The sequence below is a fragment of the Candidozyma auris genome, chromosome 4 (assembly GCF_003013715.1).
Source record: "Candidozyma auris chromosome 4, complete sequence".
NCBI lineage: Eukaryota > Fungi > Ascomycota > Pichiomycetes > Serinales > Metschnikowiaceae > Candidozyma > Candidozyma auris.
The window spans coordinates 280751-297664 of record NC_072815.1 but is presented as its reverse complement, the minus strand read 5'-3'; the positions used below and the strand labels follow the sequence as shown (position 1 = coordinate 297664).

The window sequence follows — 16914 nt, the reverse complement described above, 5'->3', positions numbered from 1 at the left end:
AAGTGGGGGCAGACCTCTTGCTGGGGTGCAACCGGTTGCATGTAGGACCGAGCAAGAGTGGGTGAAGCTTAGTAATGAGAAGCTGGGGATACTAATTATAGAGTACTAGAATTTAGGTTGACGATGTTTCTGATTTTATTGTGATCTAAATCCAACTTCATTTGTGTTTCTTTCTTTTGAAAATCAAAAGATTTCGGACTTTCCAAAGATTTGGGTGTCAAGGATGCTTCCCACCAATTGCAAAATGGCTGCGAAAAATACAAGTTGTTGCAATACGGTAGTAAAATGAAAGCTGAAAAATCTTGAAGCTTTTTAAGACCTTTCAATCAAAAGTAAGCAATACACTTGTACAACATATCCTCTCTCATAGTGGTTCTTTTCTTCTATTTTATGTCCTTTCCTTCAGGAACCTATATCGTGGACATGATCTACTCATAAGTCGTGAAGTGCATAGCTTAATGTGAGCCATCCGAAGAAGCTCTTTTCTACGTGAGGTTGACCACCCGTTTCGTGCTCTATCAGCTGTCTACTCCTCCTTTTTTAGCAACTCCCGCTTGGCCCTCAACTTGAACCGTGTGTTCTGAATGGTGCCCACCACAAAGTACACACACGAAAAGAAAACCACCCAAAGCTCTGGCGGCAAGAAGTTCTGCGCAATCGACATCGCCACGAGCGTGGTGCCAAGCGATGTTCTATAGATGGTAAAAAAGTTCAGTTTCAACCCTCTGCCAATCACCGTAAAAAACCGCTTGAGCTCCTGACCAAAGCTCCCGCCGCTTGCCTTGTAACCATTGAGAAACAGAAGCCACGACACGTAAACAGCACTGAGACACGGCGTCACTGTGCATAGAGAAGCCACCAATTGCACTAGCTTCATCTTGGGCGAGAGCTTCCCCTTGAAGAACTTGTTGAGCACGCCATACAATTTATGGGAGATTGGCGTCGCTATACATGCACCGTAGAACACCATCTGCAAAATCCGAGGTGACAAGACGTGATTGATCTTGATTTTAGTGCCCAAGAGGTTGACCTCAGTTTTCTTGACGTCTCCGGAAATCGCCGAGGCGATCATCTCATTTAATGCCGCTAGAACCCCTGTCGTCGCCAGCTTGGTAAGAAGCGGGTACTTGGCAAGGTATACAAGGTACTGCTGGTTGAGGGACATGTTAAAATATTGCAGTTGGAAGGTCTAAGGCTGTGAGGCTGGAGGTCATTATATAACTGCTACTGTTGATAAGAGACAAAACCGGGTCCATTTTCCGCGCCGAGAGTTCCCCTCTGGAAAGAGTACAGTACTTTGGTACCTTTCTCCGCCAGAGTCAATGGATCCGGAGTTAACCGCTGGAGAAGTCGTCAATTGGGCAATTGTTTAAGTAACTATTGTATTTGAAGGACTGGAGACACCATTTAACTCGGCAATGGTGATAGGTGTACCGACAGGACTATGTAGTTGATGGAGAAGATTGTTATGTGAAATGATGTATGATTCTTTTTAATAAAGAACTATGCTTCATTTGATCATGCTGAGGCATACGGCCCTTTAATAGGTTGGACTCTTTCAACGGGATTCTTGGATGCGGGCAATGATATCTGGGAATTGGCTGAGGAACGAGATTTTGCAGCCATTCTGAGTCAATTATATGTGGTGCAGTCAGCTCAGGTAATCGATCAGTGAACAGCAGTCGAAGGAAATCGGATCTGGTCATGACTACAAGCGATGATAGTGGAGTCGTAACTTCAGGTTACTTTCTGAAAAGCTTTAATATGTGGACGGTGTGATTGGACCTCTGCTACCGAGATAGCTTGAACGTGGCTTTTCAGATACTATCATCGTGGTTGAGCCTACACTCTAGATCGTACTCTCGTATAAAATTAAATCATTACTTAAATATCCTCCTCGTGGGATACTTCGACCTTCTCGTGCCACTGCTTGTTGGTCACGGCCATTCTCTGGTGGTGATAGATTGGGGGCAAAGGCTCCACCTTCTGTCTAAGCACGTACTTTCTGATGTTGTTGATAAATTCTCTGGTTCTGTAGATAGCGTGCTTTCTAAGAGAAACTCCAAACACATCGTCTAATTCTTCCAAAGTCAAACCTTTGGTCTCTGGAAGGAACCACAACACCAAGAAGAAGCCAATCACGTTCCAAGCAGCGTACCAGCCAAAAGCACCAGTGACAGTGAAGGCGTTTCTCAATCTAGGCCACGTGAAGGCCAAAATAAAATTGAAGAACCAACAGGTGGCCGTAGCGAAACCCATTCCCAAGTCACGAATGTACAAGGGGAACGCTTCAGCAGAGTAGGTGAATGGCACAGGGCCTTCACCAGACGAGTAAACGGCCGAGAATAAGTAGATACCAACGGCAACACCAGCCAATCTGCCATGTTTGTTTTCCTCTGGGGTCAAGAAACTGAAACCTGCAACAAGCAAGAATATGGCCATCAATGGGAAAGTGGTGAGCAACAAGTTTCTCCGGCCAAACGTATCAATGGTGTAGAGAGCAGGAATGGCGAAAAGGAAATTGATCATACCAAACCCCCATGAGGCCAACATGGCCTTCACTTCAGACAAGTTGGACTCAATAAAGATCGAGGACGAGTAGTAGGCAATCACATTGATACCGCAGAACTGTTGCATGAACATGACAACCCAAGCACCCAAAGCACCGTTTCTGTTTCTTCTGACGCTGAACATCTCCCAGAGTCTCTTGTAGAAAGGCACACCCTGGTAGGATGTTTCCTCAGAAAGCAAAACGTACTGGTAGAAACAATCACGAGCAGCCTCGATTTCAGTGTGTCGCAACACCCTCAAAGAACCATAAGCCTCCTCATGTCTGCCTTTACCCATAAGCCAACGAGGGGATTCGGGAACAAAAGGAATCTGGAACAACACAATGATAGCTGGAATACTGGCCGAGCCCAACATCAATCTCCAGTTGAGACCACCAGAGATGCCGTGTCTACCAACGTAATAGAAGGCAAGGGACGAAACGTAGCCAAACATGATACCAACTGCGGTGAAGAACTGCCAGAGCATCACCAAGGAGCCTCTAATGGTCGCCGGGGTAGTTTCAGCAGCGTAAGCTGGTACAGTGGCCGACTTGACACCAACACCAATACCCATACAGAAACGAGCAATGAACAAGTGATACCATTTCAAGTTGACAAGACCTTGCCAGATACAAGTGATGGCCGAAATGAAACATGTCCAGAAAATGGTGTATTTTCTGCCCAACAATCTGTTCCAGAAGTCAGAAGTCCAGCAGGCAATAGCGCAGCACAAGTAAGGAGCACCATTGACGAGCCCCTCGAGCAAGTCGGCGTTTTTCATCTTGTCGATGCCCATTTCCTTAACGTAGAAAAGCTGGGCACCGTTCACGACGGATTCATCCATACCTTGCACGGCAGCGGCCATCGAGCCAAGGGCAATCACCTCGACCAACTTGCGAGGAATGTGCCATCTTCTGGTGACCTCCTTGTTCAAGGAGATCTTCTCTTCTTCACTCAAAAACTCCATTGAGTTGAACTCGAGCGGGTTTCTAGCCAACGCAGCGGCTCTGGCGAAAAGGTCTGGGTCCAAATTGTGCTTCAAGGCGTAGTTTCTGCCCATGAGCATGGCCTGTTTTTCCGAGTACTGGGACAAGATGTTGCCCTTTTCACCGGCACGGCTGTCGTTGGCGCCGGCAGGTAGCAACTCGTCATTGACAGACTTGTGCTTGGAGTCTGTCGACGAGGACAGCTCCAAGAGGGCCTCGTGGTTGACTTTCTCGTCAGACATTTGCAGCCACAGGTACAGGAAGTGAGTTCGAGGATGAGAATTAGCTAACGAGTAAACCTGTCAAAGTAGCCAAGAAAGGGCCAAGAATATAGGTGACGGCGAGGCGGGAGGAACGTCTAGCGGTTAAAAGGAGCTAGACACGAAAATACCAGACAAAAAGTGAGACTAGCAGGACCCGACAGAGGCGGACCCGCCAGTGTATTTATACCATTCCAGAGAGCAACCACCAAACAAGGAAGCCCTCCAGGTTTACGCACGGCACTAATCCGAGCGCCAGCCGAAGTAGACTTTGGAGGCACCTGCCCCACATGGTTTCTGCAGGACTGGGACTTCGACAAAGAAGCTACGAACTCGTCGAGATATGGAATTCAGATACTCTCTGGCTAGCCAGAGGCTAGCAAAAAGGTTGAGCTTCAGCGCTCAACAATGACTATGTCCAAAGAATTTCTCCCATACACCAGATTAGGGCTCTCTCAAGCCTAAGGGACTTTGGGACAAACCCCAGACTGAATTTCCCGCTACGCAGGGTGGGAGGTTTAGCCGGGCTACCTCTGGGACAAGGCGTGACGGCGGGGCGGGAAAGGTTCTCGGACACAATTTTTGGAAACAAGCACCCAATGGACACACGATATTTTGTGTTGTTTCGCAACCGGCTGCCGCTATGCACAAGGTGAGAAGGCCATCTAGGTTTTGGGGGAGGGGGGAGGACAAAATGACGTAATCGGGGCCTTGTGGTGGGCCAATTGTGTCGCTTGGAGGTTCGTGCTTCCTTCCTGCCACCCAACTGCCTGCCTGTGCATTTTCAAGCTTTTTTGTATATGCTTTGCAATTATCCGCCTCTCTCCCTTGTGGGCCCCTTTGTTGCCGCCATTGTCCCCGTCGTCCCATTATTGCCTTCCCGAGCGCAGCCTCAGCGGACCCAGTTATCTGGCGCCGAGCGCGCCCCACGATTTTTTTTACGGCCGGGGCAGCCCTGCTTTACGAGGGTAGCTCGCGCGCGCGGGCCGCAAGGGAAAAGAATCGCTGCTCGCACAAAAATGGCTCCGAAATCCTGCCCATCGTGTCCCCCGCCGGCACCATTTGGGGTGCGCTTCCTGCGAAAATAGTGCCAGAACCCTCCCATCGCAGCGTCCGCAGCGTCCGCAGCGTCCCACAGAGGAATTCCGGATCCTCCTCCTGGCTGCAAAGCAACCTCTGCCAGACGTCATCGTTCCTCCACTGGCGCTGGCGGGGACGAACACAAAGGACAATCTACCAGCCACAATGAGCTTGGCCAAGCTGCTGTGAAAAGCTCATTGCTCTCGCTGGTGGGCTCCTTGGATCTCGCGTCGCGTGGTTGGCTGGGTAATTCCAGTTGTTGTTTGAGTCCACCGGTAGGTTTCACAAAAACGACGCTCGCGCCAAAAAAACAAAATTAAAAAAATTCGAGAGATTTCTACGCCCGCCGACGGCAAAGTTCCTCAATCTGCGAAGCACCTTCTGCAAAACACCATTTGTGAATCCACAGTCTGCCCTGCGTCCGCTTGTGTGTTCCCTCCATACTGTCGCCAGGCGTCTCCACTTTGTCCACCCCTGTAACCCTAAGCCCTCCCTTCGACCTTGTACCTTATCTCTCTCTTTTCTTTTGTTCCTTTCTTTCGTTGTTTTTCCTTTACATCCTCTCCTTTGCTTCCTTTTTCTTTTCATTGTTCTCCTCTCTGCGTCAATTTCAATTTCGGTTTGCTCACCAGTAATATTGCAATCGCTGCCGCAATACAAAGTGGCAAATACGAGTCGCCAGAGGATACGAGCATTGTTACTTGTCGGCCAGAGGTTGGCTTGGATATGCTGATTTGTCGATTGGCTTAAGCTTTCTTGATTTGTAGTTTTTAGTGAACTTGCACTCGGTCTACGTTAATGGCTGCGAACACACGCCAATCGCTTCACCTTCTTCCTTTAAGGTTTGAGTTCTACAGTCTCCCGTCTTGGGACGGCACGGCACCTTCGGAACTTCACTTAAATTCGCCTTGAAACCAAAAAAATAATTACGCAAATCGTTGTGACGATGCTTTTCCATTTTGGTGGCTTCTTTGTTCATAACCAGACTCAATGCACAATCTCACTCGCCACACCTTGGAGGGTGCCTGCATTGCTGCTGCTGGTGGTGCTTCAAACCTAGAATTCCTGCTCAGGTGACGCCTTTCCACACAGGCCAATGCCTCAAATATATCAATACTCTCCGACGCCTCTTGTCGCCTGCCCTCTTGTAACTAATTGTATTATATCTACATTTTAACGCAAAAAGTCCCTCAAGTACCCTCCTAGCTTGGTGGCTCCTTCCTCCAATGCATCCTTCAACACCTCGAGATCCTGGTTGGCGTTGCCAGAGAACTTCAGTGCAAATTCTCGCGCGGCGCTCTCAATCTCTCCAAGACCACCCAGACTTCTTCTGGGTCCCTGACGCGCCTGCTCGTCTTCACCAAAATATGAGCTCGACGAGATCGACTGGCTACCATTGAACGCCTGGAGCTTCTGCTGCGCTTCTTGTCTCACAGCCTCATCAAATCTGGGTCCCCTGCCAAAGTATTCGTCCGACGAAATTCCCTTTTGCTGGCCGTACTTGCTGGCAACCTCCCCTGTGTAAGCAACGTCCTTGTACTTCTTCTTCGTTGCCTCCAAGTTGTTGTCTCCCTGGGTCATGCCAAATCCCAACTTCTGGAACTGAACAGTAGTCTCTTCTACGGGCTTTGGTGTCTCTTCTTCACGCGCAGTGGAACCGAATCCACCAGCGCTGCCCAAGGATAACGACGAGGCAGGTTTCGCAGTAGAAACTGCCTTAGGCGACGAAATGGTCGTGGTCTCTGGCTCTGGTTTATAACCCAATCTCTTGGCTTCCTCAGCCTCTTCTTTAGCTTTTCTTTCGAGCTCATCAAAGTCAATCTCTTCTTCTTGCTGCTTCACTCTTCTTGCAGTCGCCCGGGAGGTCCTGGGCCCGTTGCCCTTACTCGAAAGAATAGACTTCTTCGCAGCAAGCACATTGGCATTATTCTTTGCTCTAGCTGCAGCAGTTCTCACAGGCTGCCTGGCACCCACACTAGCACTACTTTCGTCACCAGACACTGGGTTTGATCCAGCCCCGTTGGACGTAAGACCAGAAGGAGTGGAAGGCCTCAGCCCTAAAGGTGAAGGAGAAGATGTATTGATGGGTTTGCTCCAGTTTGAGAAGAAATCGTCTGTTGACGCTGTGGCACTCGACAGCGACCCATCAACCAACAGCAACGAGTCCAGCGTGTCGTCTAGCGTGACCTCATTAGGATGTTTTATGGCGTCCTGCTGTGCGGTCTTCTTCAACTTTTCCCGATACTTTCTGGCCACGGGGCTCAGATACTTGGTGCTCGCATCGACTTTACCATTCACATACTGCGACCCGCCGTTTTTGGTAAAAAACTCTTTTGCTACCTGGTTCCCGCCAAACTTGAAGTGTCTCAACTGGATTCTCTGCCACGAATCCAAGTTCAGCGATTTGACAAAAGATATGTGGACACCCAAGTTTCTGTGAACAGCTGAGCACTCCAAGCAGAGCATAATGCCAAAGGGGATCGACGTCCAGGTTGGGTTCTTGTTGGGGCAGTCAAAACACACCTGATTGGCTGGGTGCTGTCTCAACTTCGCAAAGATTTTCTCTGCCTCTTCTTTCGTGGCGTACCCGTCCGACATCTCCAGGGATTGAATGGTCTTTTAGATTAAATGTGTTAAGTAGTTGACACATTGATTTTGTTTGGCTACAAAACTGCGATTCACTCGATGGCGTGTGCAGGACAGGAGAATATCAGTCAAAGTATCTGATAGGAGAAAGAGAAGAAACTAAACAAGGAAGTGCAAGAAAAAATAGAGGGTCTTTCTTGCTTATGGAAAAAGTGATCAATATTCACACGAAAGTTATCTCCACGGGGTGAGTGTGGCTCAGGATTGTTGGTCATTCTCACCTCTCCAGATCAATGGCTGCGAAATCTGAGGCCCTACAGAAGGAAGAAAGATAAGAGGATATACAACTTCCATTCCTTGATCGCCTAGGGCATGCATTATATACAAATCGTCGTCAAATTATACAGCACCGAAAACAGTCTTTTCGGACCGCAATCAGTGGAATGGGCGGGATCCGCCACGGGCAAATTCAATCACCTTCCATCCTTCAGTTTCCTCGTTGTCCATCTCCTCAGGAACTCTAGTAAAAACCATGGCGTACGTGCTCATCTGAATGTGGTCAGGCGTACCAGCAGCCACCTCACCGGTTTTAGCCTTTCTGTACAAGTGTACTTCCTGGGCACGACAGCTCAACACAATCACGGGTGTATCGTTGGGCTGGAGATTCTTGCAAGTAACAATGTCGACGCCACGAATATCCAAGATTTTACCATCTGAAAATAACCCTTGCTGAATGAACTGCTTGTTGTTCGCCTGCCACACGTTGAAGGGAGCCTCGCTGAGCCAACGCTTCAACACATCGGCGTCGTTCTTGATGTACGCATCCAACAACTCAGGAACGATGTAGTTGGTCAATGTCTTGGTGAAGTCCGTGACTCTGAAGTTTGGGTCCATCATTCTGAACTGTTTCACCACTTTAGCCTGCTCTGTCTCTGAGAAAAACCCAGTGACCTTCTCGATGACGGTACGAATAAGGGCAATCAACCCGTTTTCACTGTCTTCCCATTTCTCCTTTAAGTACACAATTCCTCTACCAATGGGGTTTTTGAGCTTGAATTGTTCCCATCTCTCAGACGCACTGGGACCTCTAGCTTTATGCTCTGTAGCAACAAGCGCACCGTTGGTGTTCTCGTTCTCCTTCACCGGTTTCCACACCTTGCCCTTAAGCATTCTCTCTTGTAGTTCCTTCTTTCTCAACCTTTCTCTCTGTTCCTTGGTAAGAAAACCTCCGTACATGTTCAGAGACCCGTCGTCAATCACATTGCTCATGTCCTTGTACACCTGAGTGTTTCTCACAGGCTCAAAGGCTTTGTCAGCAACATCTGCACCAGTCTTCACCGTAAGTCTCACACCTTTACCAACCGGGGACTCCCACGCTTTGTAAGCAGCCCCACCGACAGCTTCGGCAGTTTTCTTAGCCATTTTACCTGCTGCCGATGAACCCTTCTGTGCTCTGTCGTATGCCTCTTTTGCCTTCTTGAAAGCCTCAGACTCGGCTACACGGCCCGTTTCATCCTGAAGGGCCTTAATGTTCTCCTTGAGCTCGTTGGACTTTTTAATTTCTGCCTTGAACGTGTTGAAGAACACTTCGAGAGGCGACTTCCCCTGGTTTTGATTGTGAGCAGCGCCAGAGACGGCAAAACATCTGATTCCAGCAACGAAGGGGGGTCTATATGTGGCCATGTGACCAGGCGCCACCATCTGTCTTGGAAGCGACAGACGTAACATTCTTTTATGTATTTACAAGTTGTGGCGATGAATCTCCAACAGTATGGGTACTAGATAAATTTTTCAGTATGGGGCTTTTGTGTCGGACACACCACTACATGGGAGAAGCAGGGTAGAAAGTCGAAGACCAGGAAAAAAAAAGTCATTGTCAATAAATTATTTATCTAGGCATTTCTAATGTTGTTTACAACGTTAGCGGTGCTTTGAAGATGAGTGTCTGGACAGTACGGAGTCCGCTAGGTGAGACAGCCAGGTTACCTCACCACAGGCAGAGCCCTCCGGTGTCCAAGCAAATCCATAATATTTCGAAGTCTTCTGCCTTGTGAAACAATCAAAGCAGCTAGCACAACCACAGAACCGTACTGAAGCCATTTCAATATGGTGGCTTGTCTCTTCTCTCTTCTCACAGCGTCAGTGTACCGTATGTCGCCTCTGAAGGAAATCATTGTGTACATGGGGATCCACGTGAAGAGCCATCCAGTGCCCAACTTGCCCAACACGTAATCGATCTTTTTGCGCAAGAGGTATAGGGGGTCAATCACCTTGGTAGACATTTCGTAGTAGTTGTCGAGAGCAAGCTTGCAGATGGCGTCGAGGTCCTCTTTCCTCTCAGCAGTATACTGGCCGATACTCTTCACAAGGTTGTTTCTGTTCTTTTCAAGAAGTTTCATCAAAACATGGACATCCTCGAACCCACAATTCATGCCCTGGCCGTAGAAAGGCACCATAGAGTGAGCGGCGTCACCTATAAGAAGAACTCTGTTGTTGGGAGTGCTGTACGGTTTAACAGAAACCTGCATCAACAGGCCCCTAGGCTGGTGCAAGAAGGCATGTTTGAGACGGTCAACGCCAATCAAGTCATAGGCGTCCGGGAAATTTTTCTTGAAAAACTGCAAGAACTTGTCAGAATCATCCTTGAACTGCTCGATGGTGGACCAAGGGCTAAAGAAGGTCAGCGTGAACAGGCCGTCTTCGTTGGGCAACGCAATCAACATGAAGTCCTTCCGGGGCCAAATGTGTAGATGGTTTGGGTCAATGGCAAACCTCGAAGGGTGAGTAGCACTGACGCCTTCCACTCTGGGAATCAGCAACTCCAAATATTGCATGTCAATGTACTTCTGCGAAACGTCCATTCTCATGCCCTTTTGCATGTGGTATCTGATCTGGGAATGAGCTCCATCGGCGCCAATGACAAAGTCAAACTTGACTTTCTTTTCGAACCCATCTTTGGACGCAAGCTTCAACTCGGGCTGCTCCCCGTTGACCAAGTTCACGAGCTTGTGCTCAAAAAACACCTTCACCCTGACCCTCGAGAGCTCCTGTAAGAGGCACTTGTTTAAAAACAACCGGTCAATTGAGTTGATGCTTTCCCCGAAAAGCCCGTACTTCTGTGACTCCTGCTTCTTCCCGGTGATATCATGGATCATTCGTCCCTTCATGGGGATCACATGCTGCATCACTCGTTTGGCGATATCCTCGTCGACATACTTCATTGCCCGAATGCCCCGGTCGCTGACGGCCAAATTGATTGACCTCAACGAGGCCCTTCCACCGTTGGCCCTGGGGTCTGGTCTCAATTCGAAAATCGTCACATCGTACCCTTTGGCGTGGAGCGCAAGCCCAGCAAGACACCCGACCAAACCGGCGCCGACAATTCCAACCGTTTGGGGCATGTCTTCTGGGTTTTTCTGGGCTGTAGTTTGTGTTGGTTTAGCTTTGTTGCTTGCTCTGGGGAAAACTGGTGGGAGGTCAGATGATTCTATGCACGTCGGCTGCTTTGGAGCCTGTTTGGACTTGTAGAGCCATACGAGCGGGAGCAGAGGCACGATAATGTTGATTATGGGAGGTACAAGATTTATATACGAGAGCATGAGGAAGGTGATACAAGTTGTTTTGATGTGGGTTGTCTGATGTGAGATGCTAACAATAGAAGGCTGCGAATGCCTTATATATAAGGTATATATATGCTGAAGGTAGGACTAGGTGCGACTAGTGATTAAGGTGTTGTAGACAGATCAAGTGTTATAAGCGAAGACGAGATATCAGTTTACCAAAATTATGACTCAGCAGAGCTTTGAATTACGCGGTCACCACGACGATTTTGCACCCACAGGCATGTAGCATGTACTTCATAACTTTCATTGCTATATTCCCAAATAATACTGTCCGGCTCACTTTGCTGCAGCTTCTGCCGTGTCACCTAGCTTGATCCGCTTGGCAGCCACCTGCCTCTCAAGAGCGGTGATCTGGTCCACCATCTCGAGGTTTTGTCGGGAGATTACCTCGTTGGCCTTGATCGTGTTGTGAAGATTCTCCTTCATCGTCAAATGCGCATACTTCTCTTGCAACTGCCTCTTCTTCTCTTCAAGCTGCTCCCGCTTGTGTTTCGCTTCGCGAAGCTGTTGCGTATAGTCCTTGTGCTGCTCCAATATCTCATCTTGGGTATTCTTAAGACTGTCCATCTTCTGTTTCATTTGTTTCATCTTGAAGATAAGATCCTCATTGGCTTCCTTGAGGTTCGAAAGCTCATTGTAGTTTCCACTCATGGCGTTGGCGCTCATTAGATGGAACTCGTTCTCAAACTTGATCAACAGGGGCTCGACTTCCAATGCGTGCGCAATGGTATCCTCGTTCAAACCTTTTAGAAAGTCATTTGAAAAGAAAAGCTCGTTCATCTCATCCCCGGAAAGAGCCCTGATTCGCAGCTCCTGCTCTTTAAAGAGTGCACCAAACACACGATGGTAGAAATCAAACCCTTCGAAGAGGAAAAAGTCAAAGAATTTGGCAATCAAATCTGGATCGCTCACCACATCAAAGATACTGTGAAGAAGCAACTTGTAGAAATCCGAAAGATTTATGCCTTGCTTTGAAATGTGAACAAACAAATCTGGAACCAATTCCTCTAAAGTACGACTCAACTTGTAGTAAAATTCATCTTTGTGAAGGCGACTGTTCAATAAGTTGAACTTAAACAATAAAGCTAGGATTTCTTGGTTACTCAACTCAGGAATCAAGGCCAAAATGGGGCTGATCTTGAGAATGAAGCTACTTGGAATCAGTTCCGTCGAGCTTTCCGGCATAACTTCTCGTGTACAAAACGTGAACACCAGGAGAAGTTCTTTCACCTCCTCACTCAAACCTTGACTGTCCAAAAGAGCTCTGTCCTCGTTCAGAAGCGACGTTCTGGCGCGCTTCAAAAGACTCGTGTAACTAGTGTTATCGATATGGGTCTTCACTTGAGCTGTCTTCAAGTATACCAACCCACGATGCGCCTTGGGAATCCCCTCCAATATTGCGGTCTCAACGTGCTTCACCTTACCACTCCGGATATAGTCATTGTTCGAGTCCTCAATTATCCCAGGCCAGATGGTGGAGTCTGAGGTGTCAATTCTTGATTTGAATTGAACCGGCGTGCTTGAAAACACATCTGTGTGCATGTTCATTCCAGGTGACCTCCAGAGTTCAGCTTGTCTTATAAATAAAATCGTGGCTGTTGGGGAAGTAGAGTTGTAGATGGGATTCATAACGGGTTTATCTTCAGGTCTAGGAGGCGGCGGCGGAGGAACAGGAGAGGGAGCAACCTCCCTAAGATCTTCCGAGGAGATCTCTTGATGGACTTTCTCGCTCGAATTATTGGGAATTGCCTTATTTTCTTCACCCATATCGTAGTAGTACTGAATGCACAGGAGTCGAGGTATGTGTCTGGGTGTACCCAAACCCAATAAAAGGGGTTATATGCCGTATGATCTTGAAACACCAATACTAGAGGTACTTATCTGCACGACGGGGTCTTTCTGAATCTGCTGCCAACCGTCTACGCTTCGGTCCTATGCCTTTTTTTGAGGTGAAGTACAGCAAAAATCCCTCTTCTTTATCTTCGTTTTTCGTGACTCCATTTCTAAAATGCCTCTCGTGCTTGAATGTTTTTTCAGAATTTGGTGATCCTTTATGGGTTGTCTTGAAGGAAACTTCTGGCACGTCTTTCTTGTCTTCTATGATTTCCAAATCACTATCGGATCGCAGCAGCTTTATAGAGAAAGGCTTGATCTCATTCACTTCCTGATCAGACCCTGAGGGATTGTCACTCTCTATGCGCAAGTCACCAACACTCTGATTCAACTCCCCATTACTGTCGTCAGCATCATGAATCACGAATGGCTCATCCATCGGCGCCGTAGGCTCTTTGAAAACATCTTTTAGCTTATTCACGAGAATATCAGTTTGCAAACGTTCCAAATTTGTGTCGAAGAAGTTGTACTTGTCGACAAATTCATCAATCGCAAGGAGTTTCTCATCACTGAAATGCTTGTTATGATCAGTGAAGAAACTGTTTAGAAACTCCACTGTATGTGGCTTTAGCTTGCGCCGCATACACGAACGTCGAATTTGTGGGTGTTCAATTTGCATAAACAAACCAGAGGAAGCCTCACGGCTCGATGCAAATACACGCGGTTTTTCCAGAGATGAAGCTATCGCTCTTGGGTCGAGCGTTCTTACTGGTGTGACGTCAGGCAGATTCGGGCTTGGGTTCTTGACTTTATTTTCCGCTGTCATATCGCTAGAATCATGCTTCTTCACGTCTTTCTTTCTTTTCGTAGGGGTGACCTCTTTTGCCGTTAGAAGTGTATCGAATATGCTTCCTTCAGCTTTTGAAGAGACCTTACCTGTTTCGGTATTTTTATCGACAGCTGTCAGGTCTGCCACCAGTATTTCTGAAGTACTGGCACCACCTGCATCCACAGCAGGTTCGGGTTTCGACGAAAAATATGAAATAAGCTCTATCCCGTCGTCAGATTCGTCCTCCTCTCTACCTGAGCCACTAGAGCTTTCATAAGGTGGTTGCTTCAGATGAAGATCTAGTAGCAAATCTATAAGCTTTTTCCGCATTTCGGCCCTCTCAGCTACGTTGAAATAACCCCTGATTTTCTTCCCAATCTTTTTCCACATTGTCTCGCATACCTCCGGTTCACCTAGCCATTTACCCACGTTACAAATGACATGAATACCACAGTCATTGAAATTTCGCTGCTGAGGGACCCTGGCATTGACAAATCTGATCAAATCCTTCGGAATAGACACTTGATGAGTGTCCTGACAATACCTATCAATTATCGTCCTCAAAGGCTCCTCAATGTTCGGATGGCGATGTCTTAGTGAATCAAACACAAAAACTTCGGCTACAGCAGAAGATTTCTTGGGGGATTCGTCAGGAGAGGGCCCATTTGAAGCGGCATCTTCGTTTGTCGCGTCCTCTTCCTTCTTAGCTCGTTTTTTAGCTGCCTTTAAAAGCTCAGGAAGATGCCTTATAATGCAGCAATACCAATGCAAATGCTCATTAATAGGTATAATGACAGATTCGTAAGACATGAGGTCGACCTTGCTCAACCAACGTTGTATGTTCTCGTAGTAGTCCGGAGGTTCCTCTTGTCCTTCTGGCTTTGACATAAGTTTTGTGAAGAAAAAGGAGTTGAACGCATAAACCTCATTTTCCTTAACCAGTTCAAGCTCGGTGACGGCCTTGTCTATCTCATAAGCAATAAAAAAATCTATAAGGGTGTCATTTATCCAGTCATTATTATAAAGTGTCTTGAAATCATTGAAAGTAATAGCAAACTTCTTGCCATTGGCCAAAGAGTATTTCAAAGGAGGATCAAATGGCGCAGGAATCTCCTGTTCCTTTGGCTCTTCAGGTTCTTGCGCGGATTCTTCCACCACCACTTCACCTTTTTCGCCTATGGAATACTCTTTATATGGCGCAGAATTAGGATTTTGTTGGGCCAATCTGGTAGCAGATCGGGTGGTTCTCCCATCGAGGGTAGGTTTTCTTGTTGGAGTCGGTAGACTCGGTAGACCGCTCTTGAGAACCAGATCTGTTTGAGAAGAGAAGCTGGAAGAAACGTCTGAGTCTGTGCCTGAACTGTTTTCGTTGTCTATACGTATCAACATTTGAGGATCTTTATTCAACAGCTCTCGCAGTTTGACGAATTTTCTGTAGACGCGATGTAGGTCATCTCTTCTTTCAACAGTGCAATTGGGTCCCCAATTTGCCAGGGTTTTTTTGAAAAATCGTAGAAGGTTTTCATCGTCTCTGGGCTCGTAGCAAATCATGAGGAAGCCGAAGCGCTTATGCAAAACAATAAGGATGCTGTCTCTCAGCACACTGAACCAAATGCTATCAATTGTGCCCTTTGGCACGGCCATCTTGTCGACAAACATATTGTCAAGGCAAAAAAACAAATGGCTTTGGGTCAGAGATACACGGAACTCAAGGTCTTTTGCCGAAGTGTGGACGCTTATCTCGTTATATTGGACCGACTTGATCTGGAGAGTATATAAAGGTTTCTCGTGAAGCCCATTTTCCACAATTGACAAGGGCAAGTAGTAGCACGTTTTCATCTCCAGCAGCTTCTCCTTCTCGTGTTTATTTAACGGGCTCACCACACAAATAGCGCCCCTATTGATGGTGGTTTCGTCTGGGATGCCGATCCTCTTCACTGTGGGCAGCAAGTGGTTTTTGGGCTGCACACCCGACAGTACCCGTTTCCGAAGCGAGGAAAAGTCCTTCCGTAGCAGCATTCTTTCAAGTGTGGCTGCCACTATGAGTTGTGGGCTTTAGTAGGAGAGCTTTAAAGATAGCAGACCTGATTCAGGAAACACAATAGCAGTACATGGAGCCTCTGCAGGACAAGCGATAGTGGAGGATACCTGTCTCAGAACGCAAGACTGAAGAATGGATAACAGTGGATTTAGATGGAGCTGTTGAAAAATGTGGCTATTTTTTTGTGATGTTTTGTAGCTATGGAGCTGTGTGGGGAGTCTGGTGGCTGACTGATGATTGAGGTATCGTGACAGTAGGTGTGAGACAGGTGAAAGTACGACAGATTTCGATCAGGTAGTAATCTGATCAGCAATTGAGACAGGCGTTTTTGAGTTGACAGGGACTTGATGTATTTATAAAGTTCTTTGCATTGGTTTTGCCATTGAATGAGAGGAGAAAAATTTATGTGTGGAGAATAAAACTGTGGATCGCTCTCTCGTAAGAACAGTATGGAAGTTAAAGTACTACTGTTTTCAGGACATTTAAATCATAAGAATCCAAATTAGTGAAGCTGATTTTCTGATTACCTAAGCTTTCTCGGCTCTTTAAAGGTGGGTTTTCCATCTTGTTTGCGGTGACTATATGAAATGGCTGCAAACACTTCCGCGGGCAAGTAGTGGTATGAGATTGCCTCCTATGGACATAACCTTGAATCTTGGTACTGAGAAGTACTGGTAAGATGAGCAAGTGAATCTGGCTAATACTTCTGATCATGAGTTCTTGAAATCACCAGTGCGTGCACCGATGCTTTATCTACTGATAATTCCATAAGAAGAGGTAAACATAGATTCGAGAATAAGAGGGGCAATCCACTCAAATTTTTATTCATTCGAAGCTGTGAACTATTGTTACAGGAATTACATAAGTAGCCTTCAACTGTGACCTTCGTGATGGCTGCAAAAGGCCTCGCACTGGATTGTATGAGCGGTGTACTATCGATTACGACAATTTGCCTACATAATTTGAATTATTTCGGATCAAGGCTTTTTACGAACGTCTAATGCTCCTTGCTGCTCCCTTGAATACTTAGTTTTGTTCCTTCTCATTCGTACTCTGAAATCGATTATTCAGCCCATAGTCAAGGTTTACGGCCTCCACTACACCTTTTACTTTAATCTAAAGACAAA

The 16914-nt window shown here is 47.0% G+C and overlaps 7 protein-coding genes across 7 annotated transcripts; all 7 read right to left on the bottom strand. All coding sequences in view use genetic code 12, as the record gives it.

The window, feature by feature from the left end:
- Nucleotides 1–526: 526 nt before the first annotated feature.
- On the bottom strand, nucleotides 527–1165 carry CJI96_0003816 (uncharacterized protein; the record flags this gene model as incomplete). The annotated part of the gene is made up of 1 exon (XM_029037053.2): nucleotides 527–1165. The coding sequence occupies one exon, from the start codon at nucleotides 1163–1165 to the stop codon at nucleotides 527–529; it is 639 nt and encodes a 212-aa protein (XP_028888109.1).
- A 719-nt stretch (nucleotides 1166–1884) lies between these two features.
- On the bottom strand, nucleotides 1885–3777 carry HGT19 (Hgt19p; the record flags this gene model as incomplete). The annotated part of the gene is made up of 1 exon (XM_029037051.2): nucleotides 1885–3777. The coding sequence occupies one exon, from the start codon at nucleotides 3775–3777 to the stop codon at nucleotides 1885–1887; it is 1893 nt and encodes a 630-aa protein (XP_028888107.2).
- A 2271-nt stretch (nucleotides 3778–6048) lies between these two features.
- GLO3 (ADP-ribosylation factor GTPase-activating protein) lies at nucleotides 6049–7473 on the bottom strand (the record flags this gene model as incomplete). The annotated part of the gene is made up of 1 exon (XM_029037050.1): nucleotides 6049–7473. One exon carries the CDS (start codon nucleotides 7471–7473, stop codon nucleotides 6049–6051), a length of 1425 nt encoding a protein of 474 aa, XP_028888106.1.
- Nucleotides 7474–7896: 423 nt separating this feature from the next.
- Nucleotides 7897–9189, bottom strand: TIM44 (protein translocase subunit TIM44; the record flags this gene model as incomplete). The annotated part of the gene is made up of 1 exon (XM_029037049.2): nucleotides 7897–9189. One exon carries the CDS (start codon nucleotides 9187–9189, stop codon nucleotides 7897–7899), a length of 1293 nt encoding a protein of 430 aa, XP_028888105.2.
- A 254-nt stretch (nucleotides 9190–9443) lies between these two features.
- On the bottom strand, nucleotides 9444–11060 carry BNA4 (kynurenine 3-monooxygenase; the record flags this gene model as incomplete). Its single annotated transcript, XM_029037048.2, has 1 exon — nucleotides 9444–11060. The coding sequence occupies one exon, from the start codon at nucleotides 11058–11060 to the stop codon at nucleotides 9444–9446; it is 1617 nt and encodes a 538-aa protein (XP_028888104.2).
- Nucleotides 11061–11360: 300 nt separating this feature from the next.
- CJI96_0003811 (uncharacterized protein) lies at nucleotides 11361–12851 on the bottom strand (the record flags this gene model as incomplete). Its single annotated transcript, XM_029037047.2, has 1 exon — nucleotides 11361–12851. The coding sequence occupies one exon, from the start codon at nucleotides 12849–12851 to the stop codon at nucleotides 11361–11363; it is 1491 nt and encodes a 496-aa protein (XP_028888103.2).
- Nucleotides 12852–12951: 100 nt separating this feature from the next.
- ULP3 (SUMO protease ULP2) lies at nucleotides 12952–15765 on the bottom strand (the record flags this gene model as incomplete). Its single annotated transcript, XM_029037046.2, has 1 exon — nucleotides 12952–15765. One exon carries the CDS (start codon nucleotides 15763–15765, stop codon nucleotides 12952–12954), a length of 2814 nt encoding a protein of 937 aa, XP_028888102.1.
- Between the last annotated feature and the right edge of the window lie 1149 nt (nucleotides 15766–16914).